The sequence below is a fragment of the Motacilla alba genome, chromosome 3, assembly GCF_015832195.1.
Source record: "Motacilla alba alba isolate MOTALB_02 chromosome 3, Motacilla_alba_V1.0_pri, whole genome shotgun sequence".
Classification (NCBI taxonomy): domain Eukaryota; kingdom Metazoa; phylum Chordata; class Aves; order Passeriformes; family Motacillidae; genus Motacilla; species Motacilla alba.
In genome coordinates this window covers 106,637,052-106,658,156 of record NC_052018.1, presented here as the reverse complement: position 1 = coordinate 106,658,156, position 21,105 = coordinate 106,637,052, and the positions used below count along the sequence as shown (strand labels likewise).

The 21,105-nt window shown below is 41.1% G+C and overlaps 1 protein-coding gene across 4 annotated transcripts in view; it reads right to left on the bottom strand.

Annotated features, from left to right (window-relative positions):
- Nucleotides 1-36: 36 nt before the first annotated feature.
- The window catches only part of TP53BP2 (tumor protein p53 binding protein 2), a 52,742-nt gene continuing 31,673 nt past the window's right edge, over nt 37-21,105 (bottom strand). For all 4 annotated transcript variants that reach the window (XM_038131583.1, XM_038131584.1, XM_038131585.1 and 1 more), the window contains 13 exons: nt 19,995-20,169; nt 18,429-18,610; nt 17,901-18,065; nt 17,251-17,488; nt 15,412-15,540; nt 14,449-14,585; nt 13,225-13,714; nt 12,084-12,865; nt 10,102-10,239; nt 9,398-9,531; nt 8,221-8,387; nt 4,370-4,569; nt 37-842 (listed from right to left, as the gene is read on the bottom strand). In XM_038131583.1, the coding sequence (XP_037987511.1) occupies nt 801-842; nt 4,370-4,569; nt 8,221-8,387; nt 9,398-9,531; nt 10,102-10,239; nt 12,084-12,865; nt 13,225-13,714; nt 14,449-14,585; nt 15,412-15,540; nt 17,251-17,488; nt 17,901-18,065; nt 18,429-18,610; nt 19,995-20,169 (2,979 nt within the window). In that variant the 3' untranslated portion in view covers nt 37-800. The remainder of the gene's footprint in view (nt 843-4,369; nt 4,570-8,220; nt 8,388-9,397; nt 9,532-10,101; nt 10,240-12,083; nt 12,866-13,224; nt 13,715-14,448; nt 14,586-15,411; nt 15,541-17,250; nt 17,489-17,900; nt 18,066-18,428; nt 18,611-19,994; nt 20,170-21,105) is intronic.

Genomic DNA, 21,105 nt, shown 5'->3' with positions numbered 1-21,105 from the left:
GTCTTACTAGTAAAATCACTATTAAAATACCCAGAGTTAAAGCTTAAGAGGAGACAAAAGTTTAATGGTGGAGTAAACAAGTAGAGTAAAAACAAGTACATTGTCAAAGACTACAGAAAGTTTCTACACTTAGTCTTTAAAGTACAAAATACAATAAATACATGAGGCTCTTTGTAAAATAGGAATCTAAAACTACATTTCTGTTACAGCACATGATATTTTGAATACATAGAATTTCTAAGATGCTACAGCTTTTTTAAGTTATTGCTTAATGGATTGGTCATGTGGTTGTCACTCTTCAGATGCACTTCAGTTTTTTTAGCTCCTTTTAACAAACATTCTGCTTCCAGCAATAAGCAGTTGGGTGCTGTGCACATACTTCAATTTCTCCCATCTGGAAAAAGCCTCGGGATAAATTTGGACAAAGCCAAGTTGTCTGTTTCATGATGATTCCTTCAATGGCAATTTCAAAAGGTCCTTGTATTTAATGCAGAAAAGAAGTGAAACTCTCTTCTGCCATGTTTGAAGACAGCTGGGTGGGTACTTGAACATAATGGCTTGATTCGACCAAAGGCAGCAGAATTTCATTTGCTTGTAAGCATTATTTCATCTTGTACAATGCCCTCATCCATTTGCTAATGCATCAATCCTTCATTTGTTTTCAAAGCACATTTTTCATAGCTTTCAAATACCATTGTCATTGAAATAAGTCTCATGATATTGGAACCAACACAAAATGGACATTTTTTTCTGTAAGTTATCCGTGATTAGTACTTCAAGAATCTGGCTTCTGTGCTATTTCATGCCAAGCTTCTTTGTCTAGGTTTAATCCTTGGATACAGCTGAGGGTAAAACAGAAATGGGGTTTAAAAATTTAGTACTTTAAAAGGTTAGTTTTTTTAAAAGAAAAAATAAAGGAACAAAAAACCCCTCTCTTTGGTGCTACAATTCTAATGTAACCCATAGTAGCAAAAGCATGGTTATAGAAAACACCCAGGGCACTGACAAATATGAATTCAGCAGTCTTAGGCAAGCTTAAAAAAATACTAACTGTGTCAGTACAAAAGGAAGGTATTGAACAGCACATAATTGAGTACTCTACCCAGATGGGTGGGCCAGGAAAAGCACATGGCTTTGTAAGTCAAGAGACTTCTGTGTTCAGTGAACTGTGGGATTGTTCCCTGTTTTATAAATGGGACCAGAGAGGTGAAGTCTGGTTTGCCTTCTCTCACCTATCAGCTTTTATGGCAGAATAGCTTTGGCCAAGCTGGAAACATCTGTCTGCAGAAGGACTATGGGAGTGGAAGAGCTTTAGAGAGTGGAGGGTTCCATGAATGACCTGCCCAGCAGGAAACTGGTCCCTGGCAGCCTGTGGCCCCTGGGCTGGTCACACACACAGGGGTGCAAGGGAAAACTGACAGGACACAGCTTGGGACAGCACACAGCAGGGACAAGTGTAGCATTCACATTCTCTGAAAAATCCCTTTGCCCGGGCTTTTTCTCCTGGGAAGCTGAGAAGCCTCAGAGAAAAAGAAAAACAATTCTTATCTGATTTGCTTCTCCTGTGTTGTGCTCACATGTGGAATGTGTTTGGAGATTGTTTACCCAACTGGTGATTGTTCCATTGGATTCTGGTGTGAGTTGTTTTCACTCAATGGCCAACTGGGGCCAAGCTGTGTCAGGACTCTGGAGAGAGTCACGGGTTTTCATTATTATCTTTTTAGCCTTCTGTAAGTATCTTTTCTATATTCTTTAGTATAGTTTAATATAGCATTCTTTAATATAATATAGTATCTTAAAATAATAAATTAGCCTTCTGAGAGCATGGAGTCAGATTCATCATTCCTGCCTTCGTCGGGACATTCCCAGCAAATGCAACAGACAAGATGCCTGGGAAGCTGTTGGCTCCCACTTGGAAGGGCTTAAGGAACAGCTGCTGTTCTGCAAAGCATGGCCACTGGCATGTGAAAATAGCAGGACACACTACATCCAGGTAGGAGAGATGAATGCTCCATGCTCTAACTGGCAATGCATGTCTACATCACAGCTTGAAGCTCTCCTCAAAGCTGCCCACTCTCTCTTTAACCAGACTCTGGCTTTCTTCTTTTCCCAGGGACTAAGACAAGGCCAATGACTTCACCACAAGGTCTGTCTGAGCCTGCTGTGATTTCACCACTCGTAGAGATGAAGTCAGCCAGTTACAGTATCATAGCACCTGACAGTATCATCTGATTAGCATAGGGAGCCAGGGAGTCACTAAGAAGGGTAGAGCACTGATACAGATAATTTAATCCTTGTTTTTATTCAGTGCACCTGGCTGCAAAAGGATAAAGCAACTATGATAAAAATAAGAATATAATAATCTACCAGATGTTCTCCTCTTTGGTGAACATCACAGATTAGAATGCAGCTGCTATATTAAAAGGCCAGTAATTGCTTTGGAGAATCACCACAGGATATTTCAGTGACAGCACCAGAACAACTGAACAGACACAGGAGTGTCACAGTTAATAAATACAGACTCTGCTGGGATTGTGTTGTGCTTACAAAGGTAAGTTTTGATCTCCAGTTTAAGCTGTGCTGCCTTGTGTTTTTGTTTTTTTTTCCTAGAAGCACAGATGTTCCTTGTGTTCTTACACACCTGTGCTCAGGCTCAAAGCACAAGCTTAAGAACAAGCACTGCGATTCACCCTGGGGGCAGGCAAAAATCAAAAAGCTGCCATTTTAACCTTACTGTGCAGGGCTAATGGCTGCTCTCAATTTAGAAATGTTTACTCTGGAGAGGAAAAGACTGGGCAGGAGTAGTATGTTAGGCAGGATTTTACAGTACATGGTGTGTAGGCCTGACCTGGAAATGATACAGACATGAAAACTGATTTTGCATTAGATAGAGTTGCTCTGCAAAATCCAACAGTTTAAGAGTAAGGATTATCTGCATGAGGAAGAAGGCTCAGCCTCTTTCAAGCATCATACATCAATCAGCTAAAATTCACAGTGGTTAATCTTGGAGAACCTCTTATCTCCAGCACCAGGGCAACTAGAATTGCAGAAAAAAGCTTAATGGAATTTTTATATATGTGTCCATCTGCCATCATCTTCTAGCAACTCAGCTATGAGGAGAAATACAGGGACATAATTGAAAGTATCTTATTTGTACACTCTTGTTTTTTAATAAAAGGAAATGCAAAAGGTGATGAGAGAAGGAGAGGCCATTCATACAAGGCCTTAGAGATATAGTTAAATGTTACTTTAAAAGCATAGGAGAAAACAAAGATCTGCCTTTACTGAGCAATGTAATCTGTTATCCAACACTAAAAAAAAAAAAGATAACCTAGATTTTTGCAGTGTTTATCTCCTTGGATCAAAAGGTGCCCTGTGTACACAGAGAAGGACTCATGACTCACTCTTCATGCAAGTTTCAGTTCTGAAGGCCCTTTGTGCCAGTACATCACTTTTTTGAAATGGGAAAAATTCTCAAAAAGTCAAAAATACCCTGAGTTGGAAGGGACCCCCAAGGAATCACTGAGTTCAGCTCCTGGGCCTACACAAGAGAGACCTAAAATCACCCCATGTGCCTGAGAACATGCTGAAGAAAGCCTTATTCACACGTCATGTTTGGATAAAAGGGGTGTTTTTTTTCTCTAAGATGGTGAGACAAGGTTGGTATTAGGGCCTGCTGTGAATAGCAGGGTGGTGATACATGTTGTTCTTATGGACACCCTGATATATGGTCTCCCCGAGCCAGGTCTCATAAGCTCTCGGAGATTTTTATCACATCCAAGATAGCTCAGCTACCTTAGAAGGCATAAAATCAGAGGATGGCTTTTGTGGTGGTGTTGGAATCACTAAAGTTTTAATAAAAGGCAAAATAACAAAACTCTACAGAGAAAAACTGAGCCAGGTGCAAGAGGTTCTTGCTCCTGGTAAAACACCTCACAAAAGCCATTAGTTTCTTTGTTCTCTTCTTTTTCTAGTAAATTGCTCAGGCTGGACTTTTTTGCTCTTGTCCAATTGGCCATCCTTAAGTTTGAGGTGAAGTCCCCCAGGTCCTATGAGGTGTCTTTTTTGCTAATTGAGGAAACTTCTGGGCTTTTTTTCCTTTTTAAGGAGACAAAGTATAGTTTTGTCAGTCAACAGGGGGCACATTCCTATAGCACCCATTAATCTGTGTTAAATATCTTAAACAGAGGCTGTTAACCCACTCTGCCAAGGCATTCAACTCCCTAAATAAAGATGGAGAATTTCACCTCCTTCCTCTTGACTCTTGAAACTGCACCTCAACCCAAGAGATCCAAGGAGAACACAATGCTGTGTACACTCCACATCCTGGGGTGGGGTTTTTTTGGCTCTGGAAGCAGCCAGGACTCACCCCTAGCAGGTTTCTGGGCACATAGCCTTCCTTGTCATTGAGCCGTGCCCACCACCACTCGATCTCCTCCTCATCCTCACGGCGCAGGATCGTCATGCAGTCTCCTTCCTTCATGGACAGCTCGTCGTCGTTCTGAGCCTCGTAATCCCACAGCCCATAAATCACTCCTTTGTTCATGATGCCCATCTTCTCCTGCACTCCTGCAACATTGCAAACACAAAGTGGCTCAGCTGAGAAGAAAAGATATAAATAAAAAGGACAACAAGAGGGAAAATTCCTTTATTCTTACTGGAAGACATTTTGGGGGAAAAAAACCCCAAAATTCCTACCGACTTGGCATCATATTGCCTACTCAGAGTTGGCCCTGGAAGAAGTGCCTTTGTGGAGTTACTTACAGCAGACAGATTCCATCCTTAAGCATGCTCAAAAAATACAAGGCAAATGGGGAGAGCAGCATTGACTGATAAAAGGTTATATTTTTGTGTCCATGTGTCACATTCATATTTTCTGAAAAATCCCTTCACCCAGGACATTTCTTCTGAGAAGCTGAGAAGCCTCAGAGAAAAATGAAAACAATTCTTATCTCATTTGCTTCTCCTGTTTTTTGCTCCTTTGGAATGTGTTTGGAGATTGTTTACCAACAGGTGATTGTTTCATTGGTTTCATGTGAATTTTTTGACTCTTTGGCCAATCAGGGTCAAACTGTGTTGAGGCTCTGGAAAGAGTCACGAGTTCTCATTATTATCTTTTAGCCTTCTGTAAGTATCCTTTCTGTATTCTTTCGTACAGCATTCTTTAATATAATATAGTATCATAAAATAATAAATTAGCCTTCTGAGAACAAGGAGTCAGATTCATCATTCCTTTCCTTCCTGCCATGGGGCACTCAGCAAATACAATATCCACGCTCTCTAGACACAAGTGATAAGCAAGAAACACTTTTTGTACTCTTAGTGCAATAGTAATCTCCTTCTGTCACAGAGAGATAGCAATACCTGCTTGGGTTGACCACCACTGTCATTTTGATGCTTGTGGTGTCATTTGCCACCTGGGTTGTTTTATTTCAGAACTTTAAAGCAAGTTGCATCTCAGCCCTGTACCTGAGAGATTTGCCCGCTACTGTGCAGCTGGTTTTGGTTATCTCAGCAGTTCTTAATTTCTAACGCTTTTTTTTTTCTTGTTTTAAACACTGCCTTCAGAAACACAATTCTGTTAAATTATTTCTGGACCAAGGTGTTTTGGAGTACACACATGCACCCTGCAGGGTTATTCAGAATAACTAATTAACTAAATTATTAATATTAATAACTATTAATAAACAATAAATTAATTATTATTTAATTGTTATTTATTAAATTAATAAATTAATTTATTATTTAATAAATTAAATGATATTAATAACTATTAATAACTATTAACTATTGTATTAACTAAATTATTAATATTAATAACTATTAACTAAATAATTGCTCATTTTACAGCTGTAGCCAGAGATGATACTCTTCTTTCTGTACCCATTTCCTCGGCCTCTATGCAGAAAATTGGAAAAGGTATCTTAGTTTGTATTCCAGTTGATTTTCTCTTGGGTAATTATTTTAAAATACTGAATTCTACTGTGATTTTTTTTTTGGTTGGTTTTGGTGCTTTCAGGAGCAGAGAGTATGCTGCACACTGTATCACAAAACTCATCCTTTCCCTTTCCATCACATACCTATTACCACTTACATCTGCTAAAGGAAGCACCTGCTCCAATCAAGTTCTTCACTTCTGCACACCAGCTCAGCACATAACATTAAATTACTCCCGGTGCATGATAAGCTCTGCTCAGAGAAAATCTTCCCTTGCTTTGCATTTGGTACAATTAGAGGTTTGGCCAAAGCTGTGCTCTGCACTCAGGGAAGGGAAGATTGAGCACCGAGCATCAAAGCAGACAAAGAAGATTCACACAATGCATGTGGCGTCCTAAAGGGGTGTTTCTAGTCACACCAGGGTACTGGGGTGGACAGAGCCAGCACAGGCATTACATTTAAGAAAGTGAAAATTTCCATACTTCAGCAGCATCAGACATGTAATTTAATCAATGCAAAAGCATGATTGGTTTTATTTAAACCTACCTGTACCTCTTACTTGATATTGGACATAATTTGCAACAAAAAAGATTAGGTGAAGCAATGAATTACATCAGAGTTTATTAGCTTAATAATGAGTTTAGAGAGAGCCAGGTTTTAGTGCAGTTCTGGAAACAGATACACATTCCCAAACTTCTTTTACAGAAGCAGTTTTAGGCAGGAAATAATTACAGTAACTACAGGCAAGCAGAACGAGTCTTAGCAGTAGGACTAATTTCTGATGAAACAAATAAGGAGCTTTGGTAGCTGAACAGCCAATACCACCAAGAGATAGTTTCAGTGTTTTCAATCTGGAAAAATTGGTCAAATTTAATAGGCCAAAGCCTTACATTCCTTTCAGGACCCATCAAAAAGTATCTCATAACACAAAAAGATCTCAAATTCAACAAAAAACAGAGTATCAAGTGAAATCATTGGATGGCAGGTCATAAAAAAAACCCACAAATAAAAAGAATGGATTTCTTCATGCTGTATATAATGAGACCATGGACCTCCTTTCCACAGGATCTCATGGGGCAGTTTATCTGAATCTAAGAATTTGATAAATTCCTGAAAAAAAATCCCTCAAGAGCTGTTCAACACAAATATACCATCTCCCATCTCTTAATTCATGTCTGAGTCAAAACCAGTTTAAAATATCAGACAAGTATTTTTTATCTAATCCTACAATCTTCCTTGGGTATTTGGTGTTGATGACCTCCCTTGGAGTCTGGATACAAAACCAAATGGAATTTTGCTTAGCCTACAAATTTTTATGCCAGTTAAAAAGGCTTCCTCCCTTTACAGAGCAAACTATATATTTGGCACCAAAGACACGGTTTTCAAGCTTAGTGAGGACAGCTGGACAGACTGGTTTGAAATCTCCTGGCTTAGGAGCAGCTTAGAGAAACTCGGCTCTCGGCTGTGCCACAAAAGCAGAAAGGCAGTTTTACAGCTTTTTCTGCTGTGTTACATTGCTGTTACTCTAACCTCTTGCAGAGAGATGACACACCAGCTGGTGTGTGCCTAGGGGACATGAGCTACATACAAAACAGAGAAAAGTAATTTAAAACCTCATTACACACAAAACATACAGTAAAGTAATGTAAAACCTCCCTGACTAACACTCATCACACCCTAGGGGGAATTCGTTTTCTCCATTCAAAGATAGTATCTCTGTAGCCTTAGTATTTGAATAAAATCTAAACTTAATATGGGATTTCTTTTCAAATGCAAGTGAAGAAAAAAGTCAGGAAGGTAAAGTCAAATTCAGTCAGTAAATTCAGTCAAATTTACTGCCAGTTTACTAAAGTCAAAGTTCCTGCCACCAAGGCAGGAACTTGGCAGTACCTTTTCTGCTTCTAAGGCACACATTAGGAAACACTCATTTCAAGATACCAGGTAACACCTATGGACTGCCTACTGACATATCCATACCACTTTTGTTTTCATATAAAGAAGTTCTTATGTGGCAAGATTCACCTAACTGGTGTATCTGTCAACGCACATGCTTCAGTCAAAGCTTTTAATATAAAGAAACCTTTTGTTACTAAGCTCTCCTCCACAGGATGAGCATTACTAAGTTAATCTCGATGGAACTCAGCAAGCTGGTGAAAACCTCTCTCTTTCCAAGAGGCACAGGCACCTAACCTGAGTGTGTAACTCACCCCTCCTCATGCACAAATGAAGTCAGAGGTAGCAGGGGAGCCCCTGGTGTGCTCCAGGGCTCGGGATGATACTCACCATACAGGAACTGGGAGCACTGTGTGTAGCCCTCCTCCATCTCCTCGCACTTGTCCGCAGCTGTCTGCATGTCGCTGTAGGTCATGGCAAACACAGCTGCCCCCGACTCCACCAGGAACTTGCACACCTGCACGTTATTGCAGGATGCTGCACAGTGCAGAGGGGTCCTGCAAGGCAAGCACAGAAGGATGGCACTTCACTCCCAGTGCTCACAGAGTGCTCACAGAGCCCTGGGAGCAAACAGCATCCCAGCCTGCAGGACCTGGGTAATCAGCCCTGCCCAGCACAGCACCTAACTCAGCACGTCAAGAGCAATCACTTTCACGGGCAACAGGAGCTACTGAGAGCTGCTTGAAGCTAAGTTTCCATACATATCTCCAGTTATTCTACCTTTCTGTAATCCATTAACATTTTAGGAACATTCATTAAGGCACTAAAAATTCAACAATTAATCAATACTGAAAACCCACTCAGAAATCTTCCTGCCATCATGCCTCTTACAATCTAGATAATTACTTCAAGATTTGACTTTGTGACAAGTGCATGTAATTGTGATAATCCCTCAGGTCGAGGGAGCACAAGCATCTTTATTCAGTTTTAGGCCTCAGGCACTTCTGTTATAGGCAGAAATAACAGTAAAATCACTACCCCCTGCACCAGCCTTCCATAAATAATCTCCCCAGTTATTTGTAAAAAGGATTTGTAACACATTATCAGCTGCAGGCCTTGTTTGAAGGTTATGGTTTTCCACTTTATTTTGGTTTCAAGTTGGCTGATTATTGGACAAAGAACTGGGGAGAGTTTGTCAGGCTAGATACTGCCCAGAGCACAGGTAAATTATAGATTATCTCACAGAAGGTATTGGGAATTTCAGCATAAGGCTCATTATAAGCTGTCTTCAATGTCTCAAAGAAACAGAGCAATTTCCTGACAACTGTGTCCACCCCTACAATGGTTTTTTTCACACAGGGAATATTGCTTTAATTTCCCTATTTTCCCATCTGCACTGTCCGATATGATGCCCCACAGAGAACTGCTGGTGCTTTGCTTTGGAAATATAACTCATTGCCAGCTCCACAGGAGAAAAGCAAGGGACATTCTGAGGGACCTGCAGCAGCTCCCAAGTCCTGACTCTAGTGCAGAACATCCATATGGAGTCATTTAATGAAAGCCTCACCATCCATCGCTGTCTGCAGCGTTCACGTTCACCCCAAACTGCACCAGGAACTTCACGATTTCCGTGTGCCCGGCACACACAGCGTTGTGCAGAGCAGTAATTCCTTCATCATTGGGCATGCTAGGATCTTCCACCTGGCCAGCCAGAAGGGAACAATCACATTCAGGTGAAACTCTCTGGAATAAACATCTCTTCTCATACAAAAATCAGTTGTATTGTTCTGAAATATGAGTTTGTGACGTATTTCTAGGAAGGACATAAGCAAGAAGACTACATTCACTACCCACTTTGCACCAAGATTCATATTTAGGCTTGCAGTCTCCCTTTAACAGTGTGGTTCAGAGAAACAGGATCTTGGCAGCTTACTAGAAGTACTTTCAATAAATTTCTGATTTATGTTTAATTAACTGTGAGCAAAGTTCACATGGATTTGGACTACCAAATTATCTGATAACAGGCCAGAAGGGAATGAAACCCTACCTAAAAATGAGCAAAAGGTGTCCCGCAAATTAATAGTCTTGATGCTAAAAATCCACTGTGGATTTAACTAACTTAAAATCAGCCTCCAAGTATGAACACTTAGAACCTGCTAGGATTTAATCTCCTCAAGAACAGGTCTATGTTCTGCACTAGTCCAGAAAAGCTATGACTTCCCAGTTTCAACCAGGATTGAAATTCCTTGTCTTACAAATTAGCATTTGTACCTCATAAATTATTCTCTGCACGAGGTCAAACTCCCCCTCCAAAGATGAATCCAGAAGCAGCGCCAAGGGATTGAATTTCACTCTCATTCCATGGCCAATCCTTTCGGAGCCAGTCTTACGCAAGTTTGTCCTCTTCCCCTGTGAAAAGGTGACACAAGTTACAGGCACTTTTTTTCCTGGAAAGATGATGAATGCAAAAGTGCTAATTTGGGAATGACAGCAGAAATGACCAACTAGAAATGTGTTTAATAGGAAATTTATAGTATTTTTTACCAACCCCCAAACACATTGTGAATATATTAGGTTAAGCATGTTATGATAGATCTCTGCCTTTATATCTGGACAAGGTAATTATTCAACTCTCATACAGAAGCTACCTTGATCAAACATCAACAAAGTAGCAAAACTACCAAAGATCAGGAAAATATGCAATTTTTTTTGTTGTTTTTTAGACAATTTCACCATTAACTCTCATAGCTGTTAGACAAACCAAGCAGCACACTCCACAAAGTACACTAATATAAGTGCTGATCTGAAGTTCCTAACATTTTTGTAAGTATACCAGAGATTAGCAGGAGCAAACAGTGATGGAAAATGGTTTTGGGAAAATACAGAACCAAGTGCAGAATTGCTCTGGATGCTCCCATTGATTCCCGAGTATTTCTATAGCTGAGTTTGTACCCACTACATTAGCTCAGTGCTCAGCCCAGCTGCCCGGGCAGCAGCAATAAGACCATTCACGAGGGTATGTAAATTTCTGACAGATGTCCAGGCAAAGATGAATAGAACTGACTCATATTCTGCAAGAGCAGGCATGTAGAGATAAGATATTTAAGCAGAGATTCCCATGAAAATGCTCTTCTGCCTGTAGATTTGTATGTAATATCAAAAGTAGAGGCTTTTCCAAGAGTGAACCTGGCAGAACAACCCACAGATTTAAATATGAAATCAAGAAGTTGGGCTGGTTTCTTCTCATCATGGCAGAATTACTACAAAACCAAGCAGAAGTGAGTTCTCACAATTCAGGAAATCCTACCACTCAAGCTTGCTTGTAAAAGGGAGCGAGAACGACATCTTTAAAGCATGAACACACGAAATGTCTACTCCATGCACAAATTACAAGGCTAAAAAAGAAATTTAAATGTTTTAACTCCTCTGCACTGAAGTAATAGAGGAAAAAAACACTTTCATGTATCAGGTTATGAAAACTGTTATCAAAACTCTACTCTTGATAGGTTTTTAAAGAAAGTCTTTGAGAAACCAAAAACATTAAGCATTTCTGTTCTGCAACAGTGAGATAACATCATCCCTCACACAGATACAACTTGCAAAATAAAATAGTAAAAATGCTGCCTCCTCCCAGCCCCAAGAGACTCCATTTTGCTGCAACTTGAGAGTAGACTGATGGTAAATCAGATTTCAAAGAAATTCAGGAAACATTCAGTAGAAGAAGTACAAACAGCTGATATCTACAAATGAGTTTTTTAGATAGAAACCAAAGAAGTCTGTTCCTACATATTTTTCAAGAAAGGCACTTTCAGATAAACAAATACAATCCAGGATTAGGAAAATTAGTCCCCAGCTCACACTAGCAATAGTGGGAAATGCTTGTGAAATCTCTATCTGTACCTCAAGGGAAAAAAAAAAAATCAGCTTTAATTTTTCTTAAAAAGGAAGTAAAATCTGGATGTAGGCAGACTTCTAGAAGGAAGGATTCTTAACAGCTCTGTAGAGTTTTACTATTTGTGTGTACCATTTGAAACTTTTCCTTATGTCACTAATTCTAGGGACAAGAGAGACTTTTCATTACTGTCTGGAGATAAGAGCATCACACAAATAGAACTGATACCAACAGAGAGACTTCTAGACTGTGTGACTGCTCTCCCACATCTGCCTGAGCTCTACAACACACTACACAGGGTTTATGGCAGCACTTGAGATGGTTTATTGACAGGGCACCCCAGCTGTCAGCTAATACTTACAGGAGGCAAGGAAAACTGTCCAGTAACTTCAGGAGGCCTCATACTGAAGGAGTCCTCTCCCAAACTTTCTGGTTCCCCTGATGGATAGGGAGGTGGTGGGTATGGAGGATATTCTTCCATGTACACCTCCAGGGGCAGTGGAGCTTCCAGGTTTGGCTCTTCTGGTTTGGGCTGCGTGAGTTCATCGCTGTCTGACACAGCTTCAGGTACAGGGTCCAAAGGTACAGGGGGAAGAGCAGCTTCACTCTGCTCTGCTGCTGTGCTTTCTGTCTCCTCAGCAATAGCAGCTTCTGGCATGGACGCAGCCGTTTCTTTTTCTGCCTCCGTGCTTAGATAGGGATTTGGGATCTCCACCGGGCTTTCAGGACTGGCAGCTGACGCCGTCTGTTTGGAGGGATGCGAGGGAGCTGAGATAGTCTCCATGGCAGCCAGCGTGGTCCTCTGATAGAGCAGCTTCTGGATGTTGGGGCCGTTGGGCCCCTCTGGCTCAGTGATAGAGCTGCGCTTCTTCAGCGGCCGGGGCGCGTTGGACAGCTTCTTGCGCAGCGCCTCCAGGTCGGCGTCGCTCTGGTTGCGGTAGGGGTTGGACAGGAAGGGCAGCAGCTTGGTGGGGCTCAGGGGACGGGGGATCCTCTCTGCTTCGTGGTTCTCCTGAGCAGAGGCTGCTGTTTCCATCTCGGGCTCTGGGCTGCCTGGCTTGCCCTGGAGGTTGGAGTAGATGTTCTCTGTCTGCGGCAGCTGGTTCTGCACGCCAGCTCCTGCCATCACGGGCTTGCCGTACACTGTGGAGCAGTTCAGAGAGGGGTCGGGGTTGAGTATTTGATCAACAAGAGAACAACAACAAAGAAAGTTGAATCGGGCTGTGTATTCTTTATGTAGAGCAGAGAAGCAGAATACAAAAAACTGAGCAGAACCGATCTGGTAACCAGATCTACCATTAGTTATCTTGCAAACCCAAGACACACATTCTGCACTTCTTGTTAACACTCTCACACAGCATGGAAGATCCACCCAAGATTCTTACAGCTGCCCTCACCCACTTAACTCCCCTGAAGAACAGCTTCATACCCACAGACCAGGTGGAAAGAACATCTATCTGAGGTTTATCAGGCAGAAGAGAGGGAGAGAGCCACATGCTTACCACTTGGGAAGTGTGGTCCTCTGGTCTGTGCCCTCGTCAAAGCACTCTGCACTGCCTGCTGGAAGTTCTTCCCAGGAGTCTGCTGTTGGGTGTACATGCTATAAATGGAACTTGCAGCCACAGTCTGAGGCTTTCGAAATGGTGGCAGTGAAGTCTCTTTGGATGGCTGAGGAGTAAAAGGTCTCACAGCTGCTGCTGGGGGACTCTCCTGTTTGGAGGAAGGAAGAATTTGATCCTGGCTAGAGGAAGAACCTGCAGGAGGTACTGAAATTCTTTGCTGTATCTGCTGAGAAGGATGAGAAGGCTGCTGTGCCACTGGTTTTTGCTTGTTCCCCACAGCTGCAATAGCCAAAGGCAGCTTCTGAAGGTTTCCATCCAGCTTTGTATCAGCAGGTTGAAGGTGACTGGCTTGACCAAAGTAAGGCAAGTTGATCTGTTTTGGTTTAGTGGGGACAGGTGGTGGCACCTTGGTTACATTTTTATTGGTTGTCTGAAAGACAAAAACAATCATTAATGTAAAACAGTAAAACAAAAAATGATTTAGGAGTTCTGCTATGAAGGACCAAAGAGCCTCAAAGTATGACACAGTATCTTACGTCTACTACAGCTGTTACAACATCATTGAAACTAGGAAGAAACTGCTTGAAACTTTTTGACATCACTGATGTTTTTAAGTACTTGGAGCCTACTCTCTTTAATTCTTCTGTAACAGCTATGTTTTAAAACAGGAGCAATGACAGGGCACAGTAATTTCTCTGGAGATATCAGACACTCAGTTGGCAAGAGGCTGCTCTCCAACAAAGCACCTGTCATGCCCAGCTGTAGGCTAGTGCACCCCTACCTGATCAAACTGCGTCCTCATGCCAAAATTTAGGTGGGAAGTTTTACTGCTGTCAAACATCTGAAGGACGCTGTTGCATTAAAGAGTGAAACAAGTACGTAGATGATTTTGGGAAAAAACCAAACAAACATGCAAATGCCTCTTTGTATCTTTGGGGGAAAAAAACCACACTGGTACAAGTAACACAGCCATAGATTCCCACCACAGTGACTGCAGAGAATGATTTGGAGTTTCCAACTGCCACTAAAAGCCTAAGAGGGTTTTTTTTCTCAGAAGCAGTCTTTTAAAAGCTGGCCTCACAACTTCTCAGAACTTTCTACCAGCCCCATGAGAAGAGCTGTGGGTAAGGCCTGGCAGATGGGAAGCAGCAGAACCCTGTGTACCTGTGCCTCCCGCAGGAGATCCTCACTGCTCTGGTTCTTCCTCAGAGTGCCCAGCCCAGCAGACTGCTCCACAGAGTCAAACATGGAGAAGGGACGCACCTTCTTCTCTCTGTCTCGTAAAAGAGCTTCTCCTTCAGCTGTTTTTGAAGAGAGAGGAGACAACTTTCAAAAGGGATGGCACAATTGTAGGGGTGAGAGTCCTGCTGTGCAGCCACATTTCTCTTCACAGAGAAAAGCAAGGCACAACTTCCCAAGGATATTTCTGGGATTCACATTCTCTGAACTTCAGAGAAAGAAAAAACAATTCTCATCTCATTTACTGCTCCTGTGTTTTGGAACAAGTGGAATGCATTGAGGAAGATTGTTTACCTGAAGGAATTTGCTTAATTGGATTCTGGTGTGAGTGTTTTGATTCACAGACCAATTGAATCCGTGTGTGTGTTGGGACTGTCAGCTGACAGTCACGAGATGCAGTGCAGTTGAGTGCTTGGCAGATTCAGTGTAATATAGATGTAATATAATATAGAAGAATATAGTATAATAAAGTAATTCATTAGTCTTCTGATAAGATGGAGTCCTCCTTGTCATTTCTCCCCATCATCGGGGTTGTCCTGCTTTCCTGTACTGCTGTGTGCAATATTTACCACAGTGTATGCAGGGGATGGTTTTTGCATCCATCCCATCTCTGCACTAAGGGCTCCTGGGCCTGTCAAATGCTGTATTATGCAAATTCAACAGGGGCATGTAAGAAGGAACTAGGATCTTCCTCACCACCTGATGCAAGTTGTGGGTTTGGTTTCTTTCTTCTTAAAAACCCTGCAACACCATAGCAATATTCTTTGATTTTTTTTTTTTTTTGTGCTTTCAAATGAATTCTCAATTATTTACTGAAGCATTTAGAAGAGAGGTATCATCAACTAGATTCTCCGAATTTTAAGATTGGCCAAGCACACAAGAACATACCTTGTCCTTCACTTGTCACAATTCCTTTTCCTGAAGTCAAGGCTGATCCTTGATTAATATGATTGTCTGTATTTGAACTACTCCAGTCAGGAGCAGATGGGGAAGGTTTTGCATTGGGGACCACAGGACCTAGGCGAGATTAAGTGGAACAGATTAAGCTAGAACAGTAGTTTTTACTGACTTATTGCAAATAGGTTTTTTTCTGTAAGAGTCAGGTCTAGCCAATGTAAAAGTATCACAGAGAGGTTAACTGCTATAAAACCTATCATTAGAGATTTTCATTTGTTTGTTTTAAAAAGAGAATGCAAATTAAGCTGAAGAACGACTACCAAAAGCAGCAGCAAAACTCTTTGTCATAGCACACATCTGCACTTAAAGCATTCAATAGAGAAACTTCTCTAGATTGGCTTATTTCCAGTTAGTAGGTCTAGATTGGCTTATTTCCAGTTAGTAGGAAACTTTCCTTGAGTATCTGTGATAAGTTAAAAGTGATACAATGTTAAGTATAAAAAAGATATATTGTGCAAAGAAAAACATGATGCTTTAAAGCATAGACAGACTCTGCCAGGGATAGCCAAAACAGGAGAAAATTCATCTGTGTGTTTAATGTGCATATAGGGTCTGCATTAAAGATTTACTATCTTTACATTTACTGGAGTAGAGATCTGCAAAAACCACTAAAAAAATGCTTGCAAACTCCTATTAAGTATTTCACCAAATTCTCTCTACTAAATTCTCAATAACCTAAGTAATGTTAAATTCAAACAGTAATAATAAGCAGCGGCAGAAAATTTCATACTGACAAAGTACCAAAAACTCTCTTTAGGAAAACAGTCCTTTTGTCCAAATGCTAAAAAAATAAGAAGTGATATTTTCATTCAAACAGCTAACCACCACGCATTTCTCTAGCAAAAATTCAAATTTTGTGTGGTCTAGAGCTTAAATGCCACTCCAGTACTTTTAGGATGCGCAAACCAAATAAAAAGAAACAATTCTCCATTCTCCAATACAACAAGAGACACTTGGAACTGCTTCTGTGCAATGTTCACTTCAGTATCTGCCAGAATTGGAGATGGAGGGAGGGAGATAGAAAATAAACAGAACTATTCTGCAAGCTCAGTCTCCATTTCTTGCTTTTGGGAAGATCAGTGTTTCTCTTCTCTCCCAGCTGAAAAGGGAGTCTTCTCCCAGGACAGCACAGAAGAGATGTTTACAACTCTCTAAAAGTTTCTTTAGACTTCTCTTACTGAACTGAACTGTCTCTCAAAGCAGAAAGCCACAGAGAGAAGCCAACAAATCTCCATTAACTCTTCAAGTAGGAGAGGCCAAACCTCACTCTCCAGCAAGGCAGTAACTTCACTGCTATTTCTGTGCTACAAGCAACCACCTCCTTTGTGAAATTTGTCATGTTGGTTAATCCTTTACATGTGTAATTTCCAAAATGCACAATCAGAAAACTTGGCATTGCCAGTTTTCAAATCCAGGCACCAGGTATGTACTGGAATTGCCTCTAGAAACTCAAAACACACTGTTGGATAGCTCTCAGGAGAACTTTAAAATAAATATACACTTCACAGAAAAGTCCTCCTATAGTCCACACTGTGTAACAACTCAAAGTGCTCACTGATAGATTTACTTCATTTTTAACACTGAATCATTTTTAACATAGAACCTCAGTGCTTATAAAATATATTCACTGGTGCAGAAAAAATGGCAAGTAGCAATACTGGCATCTCAAATAACACTTTGCTTTAAAAAAAGAAAAAGCATCAAAACTGATCTGTTAGGTAAGAAAACAAAACATGTCTGGACATAAAAATATTAATTGTAAGCTATTACCTGCAGGAGCTTTAGCTTGTGAACTGTTCCCAGCTCTCATATTGGGCAGTGTTTGTGTTTTCAGTGGCCCATCAGGTACCTGCAAAGCTTGTGTCCCATCTGAAAATGCTGGCTTCACCAAAAGCTCAGGTCTGGAAGCAATACGTGGCATAGTAGAGGACTGGATATAAGGACCTACTGCTGCCACTCGGCTTGGAGCAGAAGCCACTGGCTGTGGTAAATTCCCATCTGAAGAAACCTTGGGGAAAAACAAAAAAAAAAAGAAGAAAATATAAAGAATTTTATTCTGCAGTGTCCATTCACAGAGTTTAAAAAAGAAGTAAAAATGAATAAAACAAGTAGCAAATGATATTCCAATATCAAAAGTGCTATTTGAAACAGCTCTGAGAACTATAAAGCTGAGGTAGTAATAGCAAAAAAAAAATTCTAAAATAAAATTCCTCGACAACATAAGACTTCTTGTCTGCAAAAAGTAGGTTAACACTAATGTACCACGAAAAGGACTTTAATAATACAAGACTTCCACTACATATGGATAAAGACAACAAGTCTAGCATCTCAACAGCCCTCCCCCCAAGCAAGTTTTTACTTCAGGCTGTACAGACAAGACACAGAGTTAATGTTTTAGTTATGAAGTAGCCCCCACTTACTGGTACATTCTCTTTCTGCTGCAGAGCTGCCTTTTTCTTCCACAGCCGCTCGCGCAGCTCATTAACACGCTTATCCATGACTGCCACCTCCAAGTTGCGCTTGTTCAAACACTCCCTCTGTTGCTGCAGCTTGGCATTCTGCTCCTGGTTCAGTTTGTTCCTCAACTGAATAAATTCACAAAGCAGTGGGGGAGGAGGGGAAAACAACCAAAATAAAAACAAATTCACTTTCAGGATCGGGGACAGGAAACGGTTGGAAAGAGAAAAGCCTTCTAAAAAGTCAAGTCATGTTTTCCCTCCGGAGAAAACTTTGGTTAGTCTCCAAATCTTGCAGAAAGGAAAGGTACAGACAGAGTGTGCTCCTTCCCCTCTTTACCTTAAACCTAGCACAACTATCCAGCATGCAGGCTGTCACACACAGCCTTGGCAGGAACACGAGCAACAGGATTTCTTTCCAACGAGGTAAGAAACAACCCAACCAACTCCGAGCCCAGAAGAGCTGAGGGTCACAGGCTGGCCTCCCGTTACCTGCAGCTCCTTGTAGAGGCGGTCGAGCTCAGCTACAGCCGACTGGTTGTCGTGGTAACCATCAATCCTGCCGTTCTTCAGCATCTCCAGTTGCCTGGTGAGCTCCTCCACTTTGGACACGGCCAGCACCAGCTCGCGCTGCTTTTGCTGGAACAGGCTGTTCATCTGTTCAATCTCCTCCACTGCAAAGAAGGGCAGAGCACAATAGCTGCCCTGAGAAACAGCCCAGCGTGGGCTGCTTCCAAGGCAGCGCTTAAGGAGGCAGAGAGCGCCCTGCCGGCCTCAGAGCAGGGCTGCTCAGCCAAACCCACTGCCCGCTCACACCAGCTCTTCCTCTGAGCCCTGGCAAATGCAGGCTCACTAGAATGGTTATGGAAATTTGGGCTACTTAGAGCACTGACAGGGAGGGAAAGAGAACTTTTTTTTTTTTTTTTAACTTTCTGAAGAATTGAAATAAACAAAACCACAATGCCAGACTGAATTCATCTGGAGAAGCATAAATTCACTGAATGCTGAATTCAGCAGGAAGATACTCACTAAAACCACAAGGCATATTTATGATACTTGGAACTCTGAATTTAGGTCATAAGAACTCAGTGACAAAAACACCCAAGCTGTCACATTAAACAAAGACTTCAGAGAGCTTTTTCGGGTCTATTACAAACATCTGTCATCAGCTGCTCCCACTGCTGAAACTGTTCTATTGTAGAATGAAGTTTAAGGAATCACTAAGAATTCAAGCAAGTACCAAAATCAGACCTGCTGGGGATGGTGCAGGAAAATAGATTCACATGCTCCAAGATCTTGTATTATTCTACCATCCTTCCAAGCCTTAAAACCTAAGTTTCTTTTGTGCAACAGAACGCAAGCAGAAAAGGGATCCTCCGACAGAAAAACACTTTTGCTTTATCTGTCAACCAAAATGCTTCCTACTAAAACAATGTATTCATGTTTTCAGTTGAGTCAGGCTGGAAATAACAAGTTCTGCACCACAGAGAGGATGAAAAGGTAGGCAAAACAATAAATATTTATTTCAGACTTAATGTTGTATCAACATGCTGAACTGTAAGCACCCAACCAGTACTATAGCAAGCGAGATCCTGGTCAGATTCACATAACTAAAGAGCAAATATGCAGCCAATTTGGCCATTAGTTACCTCTTGCATAGAAGGTAACTTGGGTACCAGGCTAAGCTTTGTTATAGGCTAAGAAAATAACACTCTAAATGTGTAAGGTACTGACAACAAGGATGGAAAAAGTTACTGTGGTGCACAAAGGTATTCAAGTAAGGAAAAAAAGTACACTGTAATTAAAGAGCAGACATGCTAGGCTCAAAATACAGGGTGCTCTTATAGGATGTTTTAAAATACAGTAAGAAAATATATTTCGTTTTAGGTCAGCCATGAATTTTCTTGGTAAATAAAAGATGTGAAATTGTTAAGATTACCATCTCCTGGAATGCTGTAAATAACTCCTCTGAATCACAGAAATCACTAGAAATTTTTGACTTCTAAGAACTGCATTTCATGAAAAATCGCAGGCAACCATCCCTAAGCAGCAACTCACCTAATTTCCCATTGCTGAGTCTTTTTTGCTCCACATGACCTTTCAATGCTCTCACTTTCTTAAGTTTGGCTTCTTGATTCTCAGCAATTTCCTTTAATCTCTTCAGTTTTTCCTGTTCAGCAGCTTGCTGTTGCTGTCGCTGATCTTGCTGCTTCAGGAATTTCAGGCGCTGCTCCTGCAGTCAAGACAAAGATTTGAAAATCTAAGAAAAATTTAAGCATTCATGGTCCAAGACATCAACTAATTTGTTTTAATCACTACTCAGCTCTTGAGCTACAAGAGCTAAGGACTATTTCCTCTCCACTTCTCCATGCTGCTTGTACTTTACATATCTCTATCATATGTCACATTTCAAACAACTAAGTCATGCTGGAGAATATTAGACATTCTTTATGTAGAAGGTATTCCATAAATTATTGATATTTTCCATTATTATTTTGTACCTTTTACTAGTTCTGTTAAAAGCTCCTGGAGATGGAGGATGGCTGCACACCAAACCTCTGATAATGATCAGATATCAGATCATTATCTCCTGATAATGACCACCACATACCAAGACACTGAAAAACCTTGACAGTGAACTGGCCCTCATTTGAACAACAGATATCACCTTAGTGGAGAGGATCCTTTTGCCTTTAGAGAGTAAAATAATGTGTTATCAGTTTCTACATACACATGTCTAGTTTAGACTTAGAAGAAACCATGAGACCACTAGATCATCTACAAAAAATTCCTCTAAATCACTGGCCATTATACATGGCTTCCAGCTCTGGAGATGACAGGTTGCTCCAGGGGAGTAGAACTAGGGAGACTTTCCCAAGCACTCAGTAAAATCCAAGACTACCACTGCTTACTAACATTAGAAATCCACACTTCCTCCAAAAAAACCTAACCCACAAAAGGAAAAAAAAAAAAATCACCAGTCAGATTTAGAAAATAGGGATTCTTTTGCACTTGGAATAAAAAAGGCAGAGCAAAAAAGTGAGCCTGCCTTTTGGAGAAAACCAGGACCAGGCAGCATCCTCAGTGTATGCACTACTTTAGAGTCACTCCCACGCAGGAAAATGTCACCAAAAAAAAAAAAAGAGATTACAGCTCGTGTCTAAAAAGA